General features: G+C 43.5%; 1 protein-coding gene across 1 annotated transcript; it reads left to right on the top strand.

Annotated features, from left to right (window-relative positions):
* Window positions 1-4483: 4483 nt before the first annotated feature.
* On the top strand, window positions 4484-19388 carry LOC133229874 (sulfotransferase 2A1-like). Its single transcript, XM_061386632.1, has 6 exons — window positions 4484-4681; window positions 7074-7282; window positions 12911-13037; window positions 14638-14729; window positions 16646-16826; window positions 19372-19388. Exons 1-6 carry the CDS (start codon window positions 4591-4593, stop codon window positions 19386-19388), a joined length of 717 nt encoding a protein of 238 aa, XP_061242616.1. The 5' UTR covers window positions 4484-4590.
* Window positions 19389-19893: the final 505 nt, after the last annotated feature.

Genomic DNA, 19893 nt, shown 5'->3' with positions numbered 1-19893 from the left:
CAATGGAACATGTCATGTAAAGACGGGCTCAGCAAAGGACAGAAATGGTATGGACCCAACAGAAGCAGGAGATATTAAGAAGAGGAGGCAAGAATACACAGAAGGACTGTACAAAAAAGATCTTCACGACCCAGATAATCACAATGGTGTGATCACTCAGCTAGAGCCAGACATCCTGGAATGTAAAGTCAGGTGGGCCTTAGGAAGCATTACTGTGGACAAAGCTAGTGGAGGTGATGAAATACCAATTGAACTATTTCAAATCCTAAAGGATGGTGCTGTGAAAGTGCTGCACTCAATATGCCAGCAAATTTGGAAAACTCAGCAGTGGCCACAGGCCTGGAAAAGGTCAGTTTTCATTCCAATCCCAAAGAAAGACAATGCCAAAAATGCTCAAACTACTGCACAATTGCACTCATCTCACACACTAGTAAAGTAATGCTCCAAATTCTCCAAGCCAGGCTTCAGCGATACCTGAACCGTGAACTTCCAGATGTTCAAGCTGGTTTTAGAAAAGGCAGAGGAATCAGAGATCAAATTTCCAACATCTGCTGGATCATCGAAAAAGCAAGAGAGTTCCAGAAAAACATCTATTTCTGTTTTATTGACTATGCCAAAGTCTTTGCTGTGTGGATCACAATAAACTGTGAAAAACTGTGAAAGAGATGGGAATACCAGACGACCTGACCTGATTCAGAAATCTGTATACAGGTCAGGAAGCAACAGTTCAAACTGAACATGGAACAACAGACTGGTTCCAAATAGGAAAAGGAGTATGTCAAGGCTGAATATTGTCAGCCTGCTTCTTTGACTTATATGCAGAGTACATCATGAGAAACGCTGGGCTGGAGGAAGCACAAGCTGGAATCAAGGTTGCCGGAAGAAATATCAATAACCTCGGATATGCAGATGATACCACCCTCATAGCAGAAAGTAAAGAAGAACTCAAGAACTTCTTGAAAGTGAAAGAGGAGAGTGAAAAAGTTGGTAAAACTCAACATTCAGAAAACAAAGATCATGGCATCTGGTCCCATCACTTCATGGCAAATAGATGGGGAAACAGTAAAAACTGTGGCTGACTTTATTTTTTTGAGCTTCAAAATCCCTGCAGATGGTGACTGCAGCCATGAAATTAAAAGACATTTATTCTTTGGAAGGAAAGTTATGACCAACCTAGACAGCATATTAAAAAGCAGGGACATTACTTTGCCAACAAAGGTCCATCTTGTCAAGGCTATAGTTTTTTCCAGTAGTCATGTACAGATGTGAGAGTTGGACTATAAAGAAAGCTGAGTGCCAAAGAATTGATGCTTTTGAACTGTGGTGGTGTTGGAGAAGACTCTTGAGAGTCCCTTGGACTGCAAGGAGATCCAACCAGTCCATCCTAAAGGAGATCAGTCCTGAGTGTTCATTGGAAGGACTGATGTTGAAGCTGAAACCCCAATACTTTGGCCACCTGAGGAGAACTGACTCATCTGAAAAGACCCTGAAGCTGGGAAAGATTGAAGGCAGGAGGAGAAGGGGATGACAGAGGATGAGATGGTTAGATAGCATCACTGACTCAATTGAGATGAGTTTGAGTAAACTCCGGGAGTTGGTGATGGACAGGGTGGCCAGGTGAGCTGTGGTCCATAGGGTTGTGAAGAGTCAGAGACACCGAGCAACTGAACTGAAAGATACCCATTTTTAATTCACCTCATGTCTATACACTCCATCTTGTTACTAAACTCCTGGTTCCCACCCGTAATGTCAAACTCAGGTTACCCCCAGAATGTTCTCTGAATGACTTCACGGTTGCCCAATATTATCAATCTTTTGATCCTCTCTGTTTCTGGGCAGGCACACACATCAATGACCTGGGAGAGATTAATGATTGTTCGGTGTTAACTACAAATGCATCTCCCAGTCCAACAATGACTACGGCTAAAAGGCTCACAAGAGGTAGAAAGAGCTCATCGTCATGACAGGAAAGTGTGTGTGGTTTGAAGGGATAACCTTCCCTAGCCTGGATTACTCACCTGAACTCCTGAGAGAGGTGCAGGAGAGTTTCCTTGTTAAAGACGAAGATGTCTTACTGCTGACTTTCCCCAAATCAGGTAAGGAAGCAGGATCAGATACTGACAGGCTGTGGCTGTGGCCCTCATTCATTCAGTAGACAGGTGGAATGCTTTCTGTATGCTGACAATGCATTAGGGGAATAGAAATGTGCACTGATACCGCTGATGTCCAGAGAAAAGGATTGAGCCAGGCAGTTACACAGTCAGCTGAGTGCTCAGAGCAGGTAATCAAAGGCATCGGAGGAAACCATGGGAATGAAGCCTAAGGCAGATTCAGCTGTTTGTAGAGAGGAGTGGAAGAAGACGCAGAGTGAAGTCTGTAGAGGAAATGGGCTGCTGTTGTTTAGTCGCTCAGTACTGTCTGACTCTTTGTGAAAGCCCATAAACTATAGCCCACCAGGCTCCTCTGTCCATGGGATTCTCCAGGTAAAAATTCTGGAGAGGGCTGCCATCTCCGTCTCCAGGGGATCTTCCTGACCCAGTGATTGAACCTGGGTCCCCTGCATTGCAGGCAGATTCTTTGCCATTTGAGCCACCAGGCATATCTATTATAGAAAATAGAGCAGTATTACTGCTCATGAACTTCACGGAAGATGAACTGGGAGAGAAGACAAAGCGGGAAATTGTTCCAAGCAGGCAGAAGTGTAAATGAGTATGACCACTAAGCATATGAAAACAGTAAAGCACTGGTCATTCTACTAAATTAACGAGGATTTCCATGTCAAGCAGACAGAAGGGAATTGATCGAGGGCTTCCCTGATGGTCTAGTCGTTAAGAATCTGCCTGCCAATGTAGGGGACACAGGTTTGCTTAGTTGCCCACCAGATGCAGGTAACTGAGCCCATGCACCACAACCGCTGAGCCCAAGCTCTAGAGCACACGCTCGGCAACAAGAGAAGCCTGCACACCGCAACTAGAGAGTAGGCCCCAGTCAGTGCCACTGGAGAAAGCTGTACACAGCAACAAAGATTCAGCACAGCCACAAATAGATAAACTTTGTAAAATAAAACATGTAAGAATGTGTCAGCCGTCTCAATAATAAAACGATAGCATCTTCTGTGGCTCAGGATTCAATCTAGGATTTAGTCTACATTCTCCCTTCTCCGTTCTCTGGACCATATCCTCAGCTTTTCTTTTCTTAGGGTTTTATTTTTTTAATAACAATTTGCTAATTTGAATGGTACGAGACAATTATTCTGTACAGCTTCCCCAATTAGAGTTTACACAATATGTTCTCATTCATACCTTCAGGTCTAGACTTCACGTTTTAAATATGCCCCCCAAAAAAGGAAGGAAGCAAGCAAGAGACTTCTCTGAAAGTCCAGTGGTTAAGACGCCAACCTTCCAAATCAAGATGCACAGAATTCAATCCCTAATCAGGGGACTAGGATGCCACATACCTCCTGGCATGGCCAAAAACAAACAAAAAAGAAAAAAGGAGAGAGAGTAAATTTACTGTGGGGAAATCTAACAAACATTAGCTCGGCCAAGTGATCAAGGTCAATGGTGAGTTGTCAGGTTGATAGTGAAAGCCCTTGAAATGTTGGGGCTATAATAGTATTTCACCTCCATGATCATCATCTCCAAAACCCAGAAACCCAGTCTAATTATCAGAAGATCATGGAGTACACCCCAAGAGAGGGACCTTCTCCAAAATATCTGACCAGTCATCCTCAAAATTGTCAAGGTCATCAAAGACAAGGAAAGTCTGAGAAATTGTCACAACCAAGAGAGACCTACGGAGACATGAAGACCCAATGTAATGTCGTGTCTGGGATGGGATCTTGGACCAGAGAAAGGATATTAGGTAAAAACTAACAAAATCTGAATAAAATGTGGACTATCGGAATTCTTTATATTATCTTTACAATTTTCCTATACATGTAAAAATGTTGCAAATAAATAATAATAAAGCTTATTTAAAATATTTTTTCAGGCTATGCTCGTGGTCCAGTGGTTAGGATCCTGCCTGCCAATGCAGGGACACAGGAAGTTTCCACATGCCATGGGCCAACTGAGCCCCTGTGCCACATATTCAGCCCAGCTGCCTAGAGCCAGTGCTCCGCAACAAGAGCGTAACCCCTGCTGGCTGCGACTAGAGAAAGCCCGCACACGGCAATGAAGACTCACAGCAGCCAAAAAAATAAATATATAAATTTTAAAAAACAGCACTTATCAAACTGATTCATTAAAAAAAGAATAAACTAAAATGTATTTTCTTAATTCGCCACGTCTGCACCCTCTGTCTTGTTACTAAACTCCTGGTTTCCTCCCATGACGCCAAACTCAGGTTAATCCAGAATGTTCTCTGAACGACTTCCAAATATTGTCAGTCTTGTGACCCTGTCTTTGCATCAGTAGGCACAGTCCTCAGTGAACTGGGAAAGATTAATGATTGTTTGATGTTGATTATAAAATGGATCTCCCAGTCCAACAGTGACTATGCTGAGGCTGAAACACCCACGAGAGATACAAAGATCTCATTGTCGTGACAGGAGAGTGTGTGTGGTTTGAAGGGATACCCTTCCCGAGCATGGAATTCCCATCTGAACACCTGAGAGAGGTGCAGGAGGATTTTATTATTAAAGATGAGGATGTCTTACTGCTGACTTACCCCAAATCAGGTAAGGAAGCAGGACCAGATGCTGAGAAAGGCTTCCTCATTCATTCAGCAGACAGGTGGGACTTCTGTATGCCGACAACGCGTTGGGGAATAGAAACGTGCACTGATACCGCTGAAGAGCTGACTCATTGGAAATGACCCTGATGTTGGGAAAGATTGAGGGCAGGAGGAGAAGGGGGCAACAGAGGATGAGATGATTGGATGGCTCCACTGACTCAATGGACATGAGTTTGAGCAAACTCTGGGGCGTAGTTGAGGACAGGGAAGCCTGGCGTGCTGCAGTACACAGGGTCACAAAGAGTCAGACATGATGGAACAACTGAACAGCAACAGCCACTGGCTTTCAGAGAAAAGGATCTAGACAGGCAGTTACACAATAAGCTGAGAGCTCAGAGGGATAACCTAAGGCATCAGGGGAACCCACGGGAATGAATCACAAGGCAGATTCAGGTGTTTGCAGAGAGGAGTGGAAGGAGATGGCTGGCCAGGGAAGTCTATAGAAGAAATGGGGGAGGGAGGTAATTATTTGAGATGATGTCTATGTTAATTAGTTTGATTGTGGTGGTCATTTCACAATGGTGTTATTGTTGTTGTTTAGTTTATAAGTCATATCCAATTCTTTTGGAACCCCATGGACTGCAGCTCACCAGGCTCCTCTGTCTTTGGGATTCTCCAGGCAAGAATACTGGAATGAGTTGTCATTTCCTTCTCCAGCGGATCTTCCCCACCCAGGGATCGAACCTCCTACATTGGCAGGTGGATTCTTCACCACTGAGCCACCGTGAATCCCTCACAATGTGTACATACATCAAATTAACATGTAAAAAAAAAATTAACGTGTATACCTTAAAGATATACATTTTTTCCCAAGACATTTGATTTTTACCTTTTGATTATTATCACTTATTTTCGGCCGTGCTGGATCTCCACGGCTGGGTGGGCTGCTCTCTGGCTGCGGCGGGCAGCTTCTCCTGTTGTGGTGCGCAGACTGCAGAGCTGCCGTGGGTGGAGCGTGCGGCTCAGTCACTGTGGTGCACGTGCTTAGTTGCCCTTAGCAGGTGGAATCCTCCTGGACCAAGGATGGAACCCGTGTCCCCTGCACTGGCAGGCAGATTCTTAGCCACCAGGGCAGGCCTACATTCTTTTTCTTTTCTCTTTAAACCATATTTATTTTCCTTGATATTTATATATATCATACTTTAAAAACACATCATATGCATTTCTATGTAAAGTATATCTTCATTCTATTTCTCTTAACATTTCTGCTTTGTATTAAAGAGACCATAAGCTCCCTGCTAGCAAGAACAAGGCTTATCAAGTTACTTGTATAATATAATGGGGCAATGGAGAGTTTCGTATTGCCAGGTTGACCCTACTGCTTTTGAACTGACAATGTTAAATATATACATTTTCATTTGTTAGTTATAATCAATGGGGGAGGGCAGGGAGTAAAACACAATTATCTCAGCGAAAAACAAAAAAGTGGAAGAAATGACATCTATATTGAGATGAAAGAAATGAATGTGAAATTGTTTTGTGAAAAGGGTAGTTTCTGATAAAGGTATCAGCGTGGATTGGGGTCAGGAATTGGAAAAAGCCTGACAAATCCAAGGGACAACAAGGATGTGAATCATATATCTGTGAGGGGTGGGGTCGTTGAGGGACTGTGATTAGGCAAGAAGGAAGGCTGATGACCTTAGAAGTGGTGTGGTAGGGAAAAATCAAGGGCAATGGGAACATAACGTATCACAGGATTTAATAAATAACCAAACGGTGGAAGTAACCCAAATGTGCGCTGACAGATGAAACAAAATGTAGTAGCTACATATAATAGAACACTATTCAACTTAAAAAGGAATGAGTTCTGACTCAGGCGACAACATGGATAAACTATGAAGACATTACCCTGAGTGAAATAGGTGAGATTGCACACTTATTTCCACATAAATGAGATTCCACACTGTATGATTCCACATAAATGAGGTTATCAGAAACCAAAAGTAGAATAGTTGGTAGAGACTGGCAGGGACTGGAAAGAGGAGCAAATGGAAAGTTGCTACATAATGGGTCCAAAGTTTCGGTTTTGCCAGATGAGAAAGTTCTGGAGGTTGGTTACACAACAGTGTAAATACACTTAGCCCAGCTGAAATGTACTCCTGAAAATGGTTAAGATGGTGCCTTGGATGATCTGTATACTTTATGAGAATTTTTAAGAGTCAGATTGAAATGGCTGACCAGAGAAGGAAATGGCAACCCACTCCAGTCTTCTTGCCTGGAGAATCTCCATGGACAGAGGTGTCTGGTGGGTACAGTCCATGAGGTGGCAAAGAGTTGGACATGACTGAGCGACTAAGCACAGAATGACTGACCATGATTTTCCTTTCTTTATCTAGGAACGAACTGGTTGATGGAAACTGTCTGCCTGATTCATTCTAAGGGGGATCCCAAGTGGATCCAATCTGTGCCCACTGGGGAGCGCTCCCCTTGGGTAGAGGCTTTCAGTGGGTATAATCTACTAAAAGATAAAGAAGGCCCACGTTTCATCACTTCTCACCTCTTTGTCCAACTCTTCCCCAGGTCTTTCTTCAAGTCCAAGGCCAAGGTCAGTGCACGGAGTCAAGATAGGCTTGATCAATACTCATTAAACTTTAACTTACCTAGCAACCAGTTGAAGATCTGATTGAAATGCAATTGTATTCAGTAGGTATGTGCTGGTCCTGACATTCTGCTTGTACACACCCCAGCTATGCTAAGTACAAAGCTATAGATCATTCCAGAGGTTCTATTAGCCAAATGTAAACCAGAGACAAAGAGAAACCATAATGTCCAAACCTTAGAAAACCACATTTAAAGCCTAACAAGAATTTATAAGTGTATTATACCTTAGATAACACTCCTTTGCCAAAGAATGTTCAAACTACCACACAATTGCACTCATTTCACATGCTAGCAAAGTAATGCTCAAAGTTCTCCAAGCCAGGGGTCAACAGTACATAAGCCGAGAACTTCCTGATGTTCAAGCTGGATTGAGAAAAGGCAGAGAAACCAGAGATCAAATTGCTAACATCCGTTGGGTCATCAAAAACCAAGAGAATTCCAGGAACACATCTACTTCTGCTTCATGGACTACACTAAAGCCTTTGACTGTGTGGACACAACAAACTGTGAAAAATTCTTCAAGAGATGGCAATACCAGACCACTTGACCTGCCTCCTGAGAAATCTGAATACTGGTCAAGAAGCAGCAGTTAGAACTGGAGATGGAACAACAGACTGGTTCCAGATCGGGAAAGGAGTATGTCAAGGCTGTATGTTGTCACCCTGCTTATTCGATTTGTATGCAGAGTACATCATATGAAATACCAGGCTGGATGAAGAACAGCTTGAATCAAGATGCCAGGAGAAATAATAATAAACTCAGATATGCAGATAATAGCAGCCTGATGGCAGAAAGGGAAGAAGAATTAAAAAGCCTCTTGATGAAAATGAAAGAGGAGAGTGAAAAAGCTGGCTTAAAACTCAACACCCAAAAAATGAATCATTTTTTGATTCATTCAGTTCAGTTCAGTTGCTCAGTCATGTCCAACTCTTTGCAACCCCATAGACAGCAGCACGCCAAGCCTCCCTGTCCATCACCAGCTCCTGGAGTTTACTCAAACTCATGTCCATTGACTCAGTGATGCCATCCAACCATCTCATCCTCTGTCATCCCCTTCTCTTCCTGCCTTAATCTTTCCCAGCATCAGGGTCTTTTCAAATGAGTCAGTTCTTCCCACTAGGTGGACAAAATATTGGAGTTTCAGCTTCCGCATCATTTCCCTTCCATTGAATATTCAGGACTGATTTCCTTTAGGATGGACTGGTTGGATCTCCTTGCAGTCCAAGGGACTCTCAAGAGTCCTCTCCAACACCACAGTTCAAAAGCATCAATTCTTTGGTGATCAGCTTTCTATATAGTCCAACTTTCACATCCACACAGACTACTGGAAAAACCATAACTTGGACTAGATGGATCTTTGTTGGCAATGTCATGGCTCTGCTTTTTAATATGCTGTCTAGGTTCATAACTTTTCTTCCAGGGAGCACACATCTTTTAATTTCATGGCTGTAGTCAACATATGCACTGTTTTTGGAGCCCCCCAAAATAAAGTCTGTCACTGTTTCTATTGTTTCCCCATCTATTTCCCATGAAGTGATGGGACCAGATGCCATGATCTTCATTTTCTGAATGCTGAGTTTTAAGCCAACTTTTTCACTCTCTTCTTTCACTTTCATCAAGAGGCTCTTTAGTTCTTCTTCACTTTCTGCCATAAGGGTGGTGTCATCTGCATATCTGAGGTTATTGATCTTTCTCCCGGCAATCTTGATTCCAGCTTGTGCTTCATTCAGCCCAGTGTTTCTCTTGATGTTCTCTGCATATAAGTTAAGTAAGCAGGCTGACAATACACAGCCTTGATATACTCCTTTCCCGATTTGGAACCAGTCTGTTGTTCCATCTCCAGTTCTAACTACTGCTTCTTGACCTGCATACAGATTTCTCAGGAGGCAGGTCAGGTGGTCTGGTATTGCCATCTCTTGAAGAATTTTTCAGTTTGTTGTGATCCACACAGTCAAAGGCTTTGGTGTAGTCAATAATGCAGAAGTATATGTCCAGTCCCATCAGTTCATGGCAAATAGATGGGGAAACAATGGAAACAGTGACAGACTTTATTTTCTTGTGCTCCAAAATCACTGCAGATGGTGACTGCAGCCATCAAATTCAAAGACACTTGCTCCTTGCAAAAAGAAAACTATGACCCACCTAGACAGCATATTAAAATGCAGAGACATTACTTTGCTGACAAAGGTCAAACCTATGGGTTTTCCACTAGTCATGTATGAATATGAGAGTTGGACCATAAAGAAGGCTGACCACCAAAGAATTGATGTTTTTGAACTGTGGTGCTGGATAAGACTGTTGAGAGTCCCTTGGACTGCAAGGAGATCAAACCAGTCAATCCTAAAGGAAATCAATCTTGAATATTCTTTAGAAAGACTGACACTGAAGCTGAAGTTGCAATACTTTGGCCACCTGATGTGAAGAGCTGACTCATTAGAAAAGACCCTGATGCTGGGAAAGATTAAAAACAGGAGGTGAAGGGGATGACAGAGGATGAGATGGTTGGATGTCATCACTGACTCAATGGACATGAGTTTCAGCAACCCTGGGAGATGGTGAAGAGCGGGGGAACAAGGCATGCTGAAGTCCATGGGGTCGCAAAGAGTTGGACAAGTCTGAGCGACTGAACAACAACAACAACAAACCAACCTTTGTTGCTCTAAAAAATAATCGTGTGTGTGCTCAGTTGTGTCCAGGTTTCCGAGGTGGCCCAGATGGTCAAAGTGTCTCCCTGCAATTCAGGAGACCTGGGTTTGATCTCTGGGTTAGGAAGATCCCCTGGAGAAGGAAATGGCAACTCACTCTAGTATTTTTGCCTGGAAAACCCCATGGATGGAGGACCCTGGTGGGCTACAGCCCATGGGGTTGCGAAGAGTCAGACATGACTGAGCAACTGCATTTTCACTTTCTTTCAGTTGTGTCCAACTCTTTTGCAACCCCATGGACTGTTGCCCCCCAGGCTCCTCTGTCTGTGGGATTTTCCAGGCAAGAATCCTGGAGTGAGTTTCCATGTCCTTCTTCAGGGGTCTTCCCAACCCAGGGATGGAACACGAATCTCCTGTGTCTTCTGCATTGCAAGCAGGTTCTTTACCAATATACTTCAATTTAAAAAAAGAGATTGTGAAACTTTGAATGATATTCACCTTTTTCGGAATTCCAGCATGTCACAGCACAATTAAGTTTTTTTTTAACCCATCATTTTCTAAGATTATTTAAAATCAACCTATTTATGTGACTGATTGGTGTTTATGCAATGCCTGTACAGGGAAACTGAAGTTTAGAGAGAGATGAGTGAAAGTCACTTATTCGTGTCCGACTATTTGCGACTCCATGGACTATACAGTTTCTGCAATTCTCCAGGCCAGGATACTGGAGTGGGTAGTCTTTCCCTTCTTCAGGGAATTTTCCCAACCCAGGGATCAAACCCAGGTCTCCCGCATTACAGGAGGATTCTTTACCAGCTGAGCCACAAGGGAAGCCCAAGGGCCTAGAATAATGTCACAAAGAAAGCTGATACCGCATCGAGATATGACTCAGATGTTGAAATGCCAAGTGTTCTTGCATGTGTATGTTTCAGTATGTATGCCTTAGTCTTAAGGGTTAGCTTCTTCAATCTCTACATACGTAGCTCACTAGGAGACTGCCTTCCAGAACCCTGATGTAGAACATTTCTCCTCCCCCAGAATGTTTCCCCACGCACCGCCCCAGTCAATGCCCACGCACAGAGGTGACCACTCCCCTTGACTCTTCACTCTGTAGTTTAGCTTGTTCTTGAACTTCATATACATAGACTCATATCATATGAACATCTGACTTCTTTTTTTATATCTGTTTTCCCAGAGTCTTCAAAAAAAAACTTTTTTTGTAATGTTTAGCTATGCTGAGTCTTTGCTTCTGCTCAGGCTTTTCTCTAGTTGCCAAAAGCAAGGGCTACTCTCCAGTCGTGGTGCTCGGGCTTCTCACTGCGCTGAGATCTCTTGTTGCAGAGCTCGGGCTCCAGGGCGCTTGGGCTTCAGTAGTTGGGGCTATGAGGCTCTAGGGCACAGGCTCACTAGTTGTGGCACACGGGCCTAGCTGTCTGAGGCACATGGGATCTTCCCAGACCAGAGATCAAACTCGTGTCTCTTGCATTGGCAGGCACATTCTTTATCATTGAGCTGCCAGGCAAGCCCGAACATCTGACTTCTTTCACTCAAAATAATTGTTGGTACACAGCGTCCTCAGGAGCTGGCTGGGTATAATATGAAACAGGATCCCACATGCAGAGGGCAGGGATAGACCTGTAAGGAAGAGGCAGACCATTCCAGAGTGGTAGGTGGCAGGTTTAATAAGCCAGGGAGGGGCTCTCCTGGTGGCTCAGTGTTAAAGAACCTGCTTACCAACTTAGGAAACATGGGTCCTATCCCTGGTCCTGGAGGATCCCACATGCTGAGGAACAACTAAACCCATGCACCACAACTACTGAGCCTGTGATCTGAGCCTGGGAACCGAAACGACTGAAACTCACATGCCCTACAACCTGTTATCCGCAACAACAGAAGCCAATGCAATGGGAAGCCCGTGTACTGCAATGAGAAAGCCGACACAGCCACAGAGACCCAGCACAGTAGAAAAATAAATCAATAAAATTATTTTTAAAAATAAACAAGGGAACTTACTCATGAGGTGTGTCTTAGGCAGCCACAAGATGAGTAGCTTTCTGCACCTGCCCACCCCATCTTAAAAGTTTGTATAGAGAAAGACTTTACCTGGCTTGAAACATGTACAGGATCCCCATTGTTTCAATACCAGATTACAGTCTCAAGGCTCTATCCTTGGGCAGCTTCTGGTACAGAGAAGTCAAGTGGAACACACTCCTTCTATGAACATATAAGGGGGAGGGGTAAGGTGCCTCCATTTGCTTAGATCCAGCTCACAGGTTAGTGGTTCAATGAGTCAAACGTCCATGACTTTCCCCAACAATAATTAGGGGGAGATTCATTCATGATGTTGTGTATGTACAGATATATCTTGCTGTGTGTCTCTAAGGATTGCATGGTTTGTTCATCTATTCTATTAGTAATCTTTAAGCTATAGTATGCAAATATAATATCACTGACATATTAAAATCTTCCTGTGCTTCCCATTATGTGGGTGCATGCTAAGTCATGTCCAACCCTTTGCAACCCCATGGACTGTAACCCACCAGGCTTCTCTATCCACGAGATTCTCTAGGCAAGAATACTTGACTGGGTTGCCATTTCCTTCTCAGGGATCATCCCAACCCAGGGATTGAACTCATGTCTCTGGCATCTCTTGCATTGACAGGCAGATTCTTTAGTCTATAGTATCCCAGAGGGAAAGAACAATGCTTTCCTCTTCCCAGTTAGGGCCTTACTATTGGTCCAGTGACTAGTTCACAGGAACTTTAAAATACATATTTGATTAATGAATGTAATAACTAATTTATTAAAATAATGCATTGATATTTAAAGGGCACTTTCTAGGAATTGGTTTTTTCAACATTTGTATGACGATCAAGAAGGTTGGAAAATAACTATGGATTTTTCATGTTCCAATTTTTCTCTTTAAGGTGATCTACCTCATCAGAAATCCCAGAGATGTTTTAGTGTCTGGTTATTTTTTCTGGAGGAGTGCAAAATTTGTTAAGCGACCACAGTCACTGGAACAATACTTTGAATGGTTCGTCGAAGGAAATGGTGAGTGAATGTGAAATATGAAAGCTGGGAGTTGTCAGAGTCCTTCGTCAGACCTCTTTTTATTTTTTTACCCAACTTGATGTCTCTACATCTAACCAATGCATGAGTATAGGGTTCCATCACCACTGGGACCCAAATTTTCTAAATCCACATACGACCTTGTAAAGCAGAAGGACTTCAACCAGCCCTTTTGTTTGCCCCATCAGAAACTATCCTAGCTCTCTTCTGAATCTCCGTGACCTAATACTAACACAAAGCATTCACATTTTTCTCCTGTACTCTCCTAAATTTGTGAAAGTCAGGGGACTTTCTGAAAGTCAACTTTCATTGGCTTCCTGAATACTACAGTCCTGACTTTCCACCATTTATGGGTGCATCTCTCAAAAAGCCCCTTCATTCTCTTGTCCTCTGTGTTTAAAAACTGTATGCATTACGCCAGGACCTTTATGGGTTTCCCAGGGTGCTCAGTGGGTAAAGAATCTGGCTGTAGTACAGGAGATGCAAGTTCTGTCCCTGGGTCGGGAAGATCTCCTGGAGGAGGCCATGACAACCCACTCCAGTATTCTTGCCAGGAGAATCCCATAGACAGAGGAGCCTGGCAGGCTACAGTCCCTGGTCTCACAGAGAGTCGGACACGACTGAAGTGACTTAGCATGCATGCACCCAGGACCTCTATACTTTTTTAAAGTTAATTATTTATGTATCTGGCTGCATCAAGTCTTAGATGCAGAAGGTGAATTCTTGCATCTTAGTTGTGGCTTGGGGGTTCTTTCATTGCAGCATGTGGGATCTAGTTCCCTGACCAAGGATAGAACCCTGGCCCCCTGAATTGCAGCACAGAGTCTTAGCCACTGGACCAGCAGGGAAAGCCCTCTATACTTTTAATTATGCAGAACTTCTAAGCATTCTCAGATACTTGAAGTGTTGCAGTTTTTCTCAAAACTATGTGATGAACCTAGTATCACATCGAGGTCATAGTTTTTATTGAGCTGATCCTGAGTGAGCTCTTCAGCCATATCTCCTGCTTTGCTTCAGGCTAGTCTTTCAGAAAAAGAGCAAGAAGACTTCCCTGGTGGTCCAGTGGTTCAGAATCTGCCTGCCAAGGCAGGCGACATGGGTTCGATCCCTGGTCTGGGAAAATCCCACATGCCATGGGGCAACTAAGTATGTGCACTGCAATACGGAAGCTATTCCCTGCCTTGGAAACCGAGTCAGTTTCCCAAGGAATAATAATTCCAACAGCAACAATGAAAGAAAAATGACAGGGAGGGGAAAAGAGAGTGTTGTGAGAACGTACCTAACAAGCAAAATATTTAAAGGCTGAACAGATTAGGGCCAAAAAAAAAACACACCACTTTTCAGACCCCATGGCTCTCTAGACAAGATCTCCTTACAGACCCTTGAAATCTGTATACAAAAGGCTGCAAAGGCATTAGGCTTGTTAAAGGGCAAATGTGTGGTGTTGGATACCAGTTATAGCAAGTGTAGATGTGCCCGGCATTGTGCTAGTAACTGTGCCCACAGAGTGAACATAGTGTATGGATCCCTGCTTTCATTCCGCGTGTCATCCGCTCACTCTTTCTGCCTCCCCTCCATGCAGTGGTATTTGGATCGTGGTTCGACCACACTTGGGGCTGGATGTCCATGAGAAACAAGGAGAACTTCCTGATACTGAGCTATGAAGAGATGAAATGGGTAACGATTGCTCTTAGAGTCAACACACTCTCTCTCACCACCATCTGCACTCCCCCCACCTTCCCTCCATTGGCCTGTGTCTCCCACTTTCTCAAAGCTTAGTCTGTAGTCAATAGGAGTGAGAATAGCAATACCTGGTTTTCATTGCCTTATTTCTGGTTGACACTTCAAAGCTCCATGCTCCCTTTCCTCAAGTGTTTTTCTTTGTTTCACCATAAGCGGAAGGGCTTTTTTACAAAAGAATTTTATTTATGTATTGGCTGTGCTGGGTCTTCACAGCTGTCCTCAGGCTTTCCCCAGCTGCGGTGAGTGGGGGCTACTCTTTGTTGCGGGGCATGGGCTTCTCACTGCGGTGGCTTCTCTTGTTGTGGGGCACAGGCTCCAGGGGTGCAGGCTGAGCAGTTGCGGTGCCCGGATTCTAGAGCACAGGCTCCATAGTTATGCCACATGGGCTGAGTTGCTCCGAGGTACATGGGATCTTCCCAGACCAGGGATCGAACCCATGTCTCCTGCACTGAAAGGCAGAATCTCATCCACTGAGCCACCAGGGAAGCACTTTGTTTCATTTTTGTTAGGATTTTTGTTTTGTTTGTTCCATGTTATTGTTGTTGTTTTTATTATTTTTTTTCAGGTGTGTGATTTCTTAGTAGACCATGGTAAATGCTCATGGAATAAAGAAAAAAAAATCAAAGCATTATAGCTTTAAGAGGAAAGTCTGATTCAAAGCAAAGCCTCTCTGGTTATAAAATCCATTTTCTTATCATAATCTCTGAAGATCATGAGCCAAGTATTGATATAATAAACAAGAAGATATGGTAAAGCTCTCTTGTGTTATTCAAATGATAGCTGTGAAAAACCGCATTATTTGGGCACATAGCCAAGACTTGAAATCAAATCCTTATATTTTGGTCAGGTTCTCCCTGAAACTCTCTTGCCTAATCCTGATCATAACTGTCTAGAAGCCCTTCTTAAGTCTCTTTGAAAACCCAGCATTTTGGTGTTTTAAGGTGTCCTGAGTTCAACTATACTGAGAAATCCATCATGGTCCTTCCATCTATTTTTTTCAACCTTTCTCTAAGTCATTTTTAAATTTCTCAAAAATTTTATTGAAGTATAGTTCCTTACAGAATATATAGTTTCTACTGTACAGTAAAGTGAATCAGCTATACCTATGCAGATTCAGTTCAGTTCAGTCGCTCAGACATGTCAGAGTCTTTGCAACCCCATGAACTGCAGTCCGCCAGGCCTCCCTGTCCATCACCAACTCCCGGAGTTCACCCAAAGCCATGTCCATTGAGACGGTGATGCCATCCAACTGTCTCATCCTCTGTCGTCCCCTTCTCCTCCTGCCTTCAATCTTTCCCAGCATCAGGGTTTTTTCAAATGAGTCAACTCTTTGCGTCAGGTGGCCAAAGTATTGGAGTTTCAGCTTCAACATCAGTCCTTCCAGTGAACACCCAGGACTGATCTCCTTTAGAATGGAATGGTTGGATCTCCTTGCAGTCCAAGGGGCTCTCAAGAGTCTTCTCCAACACCACAGCTCAAAAGCATCAATTCTTCAGTGCTCAGTTTTCTTAATAGTCCAACTCTCACATCTATGCATATATCCCTTTGTTTCTTAAATTTTCTTCCCATTTAGGTCACCACAGAGCATTGACTAGAGTTTTCTGTGCGTACAGTAGGTTCTCATAGGTTACCTATTCTTTACTTAGTATCGACAGTGTCTATGTGTCAATGTCAATCTCCCAGTTCACCCACTCTGGACTCCTCCAACTCTATCCCTACTCACATCTCTACATTTCTTTCCTCTTTTCCTCTCCCCTCTCCCCCTCCTCTGTCTGCGGTCTCCTCCCCCACATCTCCTTTCCTATGTTCTTGCTTTTTCACATGATCTCTCAGATTTTCTCTTCTTCTGGGACACGAGGAGCACTGTGGAGAAGATCTGCCAATTCCTGGGCAAGAAGCTAGAACCAGAAGAACTGAACTCAGTCCTCAAGAACAGTTCTTTCCAGGCCATGAAAGAAAACAATATGTCCAATTCTTCCCTCCTGAAGGGTCAGTATTTAGAAGAGAACGGAGAACTTTTGAGAAAAGGTAAAAGAAAACATTCTGCCTTCAAAATGGATCAGACTATGTAGAGATTATTCTTGGCTTATAACAGGGCACTAACCATTGGGAGTAGGGACTGTTTGAATGTATCAGCTTAAAATGCTCATCACTTGAGATCGTCTCTTGTGAGCCCTTATCAGGGCATTTCTTTTTAGAGTATTGATGTGGGCTGCAGGTTTTTGAGAGAGTTTATTATTTTAAGGGTTCATTTGTTTTGGTGTGGACCATTTTGAAGTTTATTGAACTTGTTACAATATTGTTTCTATTTAATGTCTTGGTTATTTGGCTGCAAAACAAATAATGGCATGACCAAATAAATAATAAACAACTTTTAAAAAGCAGAGAAGCCTAGTTAGACATCTAATACAATAATGCAGGTGAGAAATGGTGTTGGCTTGGATGGAGGTGGTAGAAATATAAGTTGTAAAAAGTGGCTAGACACTGGTTATTACGAATCCCATGCACTGTAACTTGCCAGGCTCCTCTGTTCATGAGATTCTCCAGACAAGAATAATGGAGTGGGTTGCCATGCCCTCCTCCAGGGGATCTTCCCAATCCAGGGACTGAACCTGGGTCTCCTGAACTGCAAGCAGATTCTTTACCATTTGAGCCACCAGGGAAGATCTGTTATAGAAAACAGAGCAGTATTATTGCTGATGAATTTCACACAAGATGAGCTGGGAGAGAAGAGAAGGCAGGAAGTTGTTCTAAGCAGGCAGAAGTGTAAATCAATATGACCACTAGGTATATAAAAACAACAAACCACTGGTCATTCTGCTATATTGACTAGGATTTCCACGTCAAACAGACAGACGGAAATCGATCCAGGACTTCCCTGATGGTCTAGTGCCAGGAGCCAGCACGGGAGTTCCCACCCATGACAAGGTCATCCGCGAGAGCCCTGACGGGCAAGGCGAGTCAGGACTCGAGGGCCCCCTGGATCTGCTTGAGCATCTACCCCAAAACCAGAATCTGTCTGTTTTACTATTTTACGACTTTCACCAACTCCTCTGACATTAACAGGGTGGGGTGGCGGGGGGTGCGGCTATCCCCGACCACGTTTCTCTGAAGGAAATCAACTTAGAGCTCTAGTTAATAAGCCTCCTGGGCATAACAGGAGTGTTTCAATCCAAACCCCTCAGATGGCTCTCTAACTTGCCTGACAGGTTTATCCGGACTCCTACAGCTACCCATATGATTGTTTACAGTCTCCCAACCGCAAGAGGCATGGGAAGCTTAAGATATTCAAATAGTATAGAGCCTCTCCCGGAGTTAGAGATTATTAGAATAGAACTAGTAGAGGATTTCATTGTTGAGCTAATGCTTGCTGCCAAGTTTCCATATCACTTACCCACTGTGTCCCTGGGAGTCTATTAATTAATATAGTTGGTATATAGAAAAAATAGAAAAAATAAGTAGTGGCCTTGGTGTTAACAACAGTAGACCCTTGAGGTAATAAATTCTTTCCTTGCTACAGCCCACTGCACCTTTGCCCTATGGGAATGCAACTTTATCTAGTGCTTTGGGAGAGTGGAGCCAAACTTTAGAAAAATTATTTTTAGAGAAAATCAGTTTTCTGGGTATCAGAACAAAGAGTCATAAAATGTTAATAGGCCTCCTGGCCAGAAGATGATGTAAATCACCTAAAGCATTTGTATCTGATAAGTTTGCAGAAAAGAAAGCCTGGTCTCGATAAGGATCAAGGACTGCCGACTTTGCATGACTTTACACCCCCTATTATCCTCTATGCACAACTTAAGGTATACAAGCTCCCTTTGAAAATAAAGCTATGGGCCTTGCTCATCAGGCTTGGTCTCCCTGTGTCGGTCTTTCTTCCTTTTCTCTCCTTTTCTTCTCTGTTCTTCCTTCAGGATGACTGAATGGAGCGTGGGGGCTCTCTGAGACCACTTACCTGCCTGGGCTTCTAAGACCCACTCGAGAAGGTGCCTAAGGTGGGGTACCTTCAGCTTACAAGAGGGCGCCTGCGGCCTCCGTGGTCAGAACAAGTTCGGTGTCATGAACTTTATTGGTTTCCCATGTAAACCAGTCAGATCAAGCCTCTGTCTCTCCCCTTTTATCTATTCTTTCAGTCGCCAGCGCCGTCCTCCTGAGGATATCCCTGGATCCAACCAGGGCTGGACCCCGGTAGTCTAGTGGTTAAGAATCTGCCTGACAATGCATGGGACACAGGTTTGATTAGTTGCCCACTGGCTGCAGGCAACTGAGCCCATGCACCACAACTGCTGAGGCCAAGCTCTAGAGCACACGCTCGGCAACGAGACGCCCACACACCACATCTAGAGAGTAGCCCGTGCTTGCTGCAACTGGAGAAAGCCGATGCACAGCAACAAAGACTCTTCACAGCCACAAATAAATAAACTTTTGTAAATCAATAAAATAAAACAGATAAGAATGTGTTGTATACTACTTAATAGCAATACATTAAAAGAAATAGATCTAGAAGACATGTATTGGAGTCTGGAGACCTACCCTCTAGATCTGACGTGAGTCTCTATTTTATGTTTCTCAGGCGTGACTGGGGACTAGAAAAATTACTTCACTGTGGCCCAAGCTGAAACCTTTGATAAACTATTCCAGGAGAAGATGGCAGACCTTCCTCAAGATCTGGTCCCATGGAAATAATGATCAAAAACTTCTGGATCCTACATGGACAATGATATTTGTTCTCCTGTCCTCATACATGTGAATGACTGGGAGTAATTGCATGAAACCTGTTGTCTCATCCTGGTGCCTCAATTGATTAAATCTCTGCATCTTTGAGGACCTGACTGTTAAAGTTATCAGAGTACCCCTCATTCACTCTGTGGTATCCCAGCTTTCAAAACATGTTTCTAGTGTTTCATCTCATTCACAAGAGTGGTCAAGAAATAACATAAGAATCATCGTTGTTGTTGTTCAGTTACTAAACTGTGTCCGACACTTTGTGACCCCATGAATTGCAGCACGCAGGGTCCTCTGTCACCGACTTTCTGCGAGTTGGCTTAAATGCATGTCCATTGAGTCTGTGATGCAATCTAACCATCTCATCCTC

This window comes from Bos javanicus, chromosome 18, assembly GCF_032452875.1.
Source record: "Bos javanicus breed banteng chromosome 18, ARS-OSU_banteng_1.0, whole genome shotgun sequence".
Classification (NCBI taxonomy): domain Eukaryota; kingdom Metazoa; phylum Chordata; class Mammalia; order Artiodactyla; family Bovidae; genus Bos; species Bos javanicus.
This window is presented reverse-complemented; position numbering and strand designations above follow the sequence as displayed.

Coding starts and splice junctions, on each gene's coding strand:
- LOC133229874 (XM_061386632.1), top strand. CDS start 4,591: ATGGAATTCCCATCTGAACACCTGAGAGAGGTGCAGGAGGATTTTATT. Junction 13,038..14,637: donor ATGGTTCGTCGAAGGAAATG/GTGAGTGAATGT, acceptor CCCTCCATGCAG/TGGTATTTGGATCGTGGTTC. Junction 14,730..16,645: donor TGAGCTATGAAGAGATGAAA/TGGGTAACGATT, acceptor TTTCTCTTCTTC/TGGGACACGAGGAGCACTGT.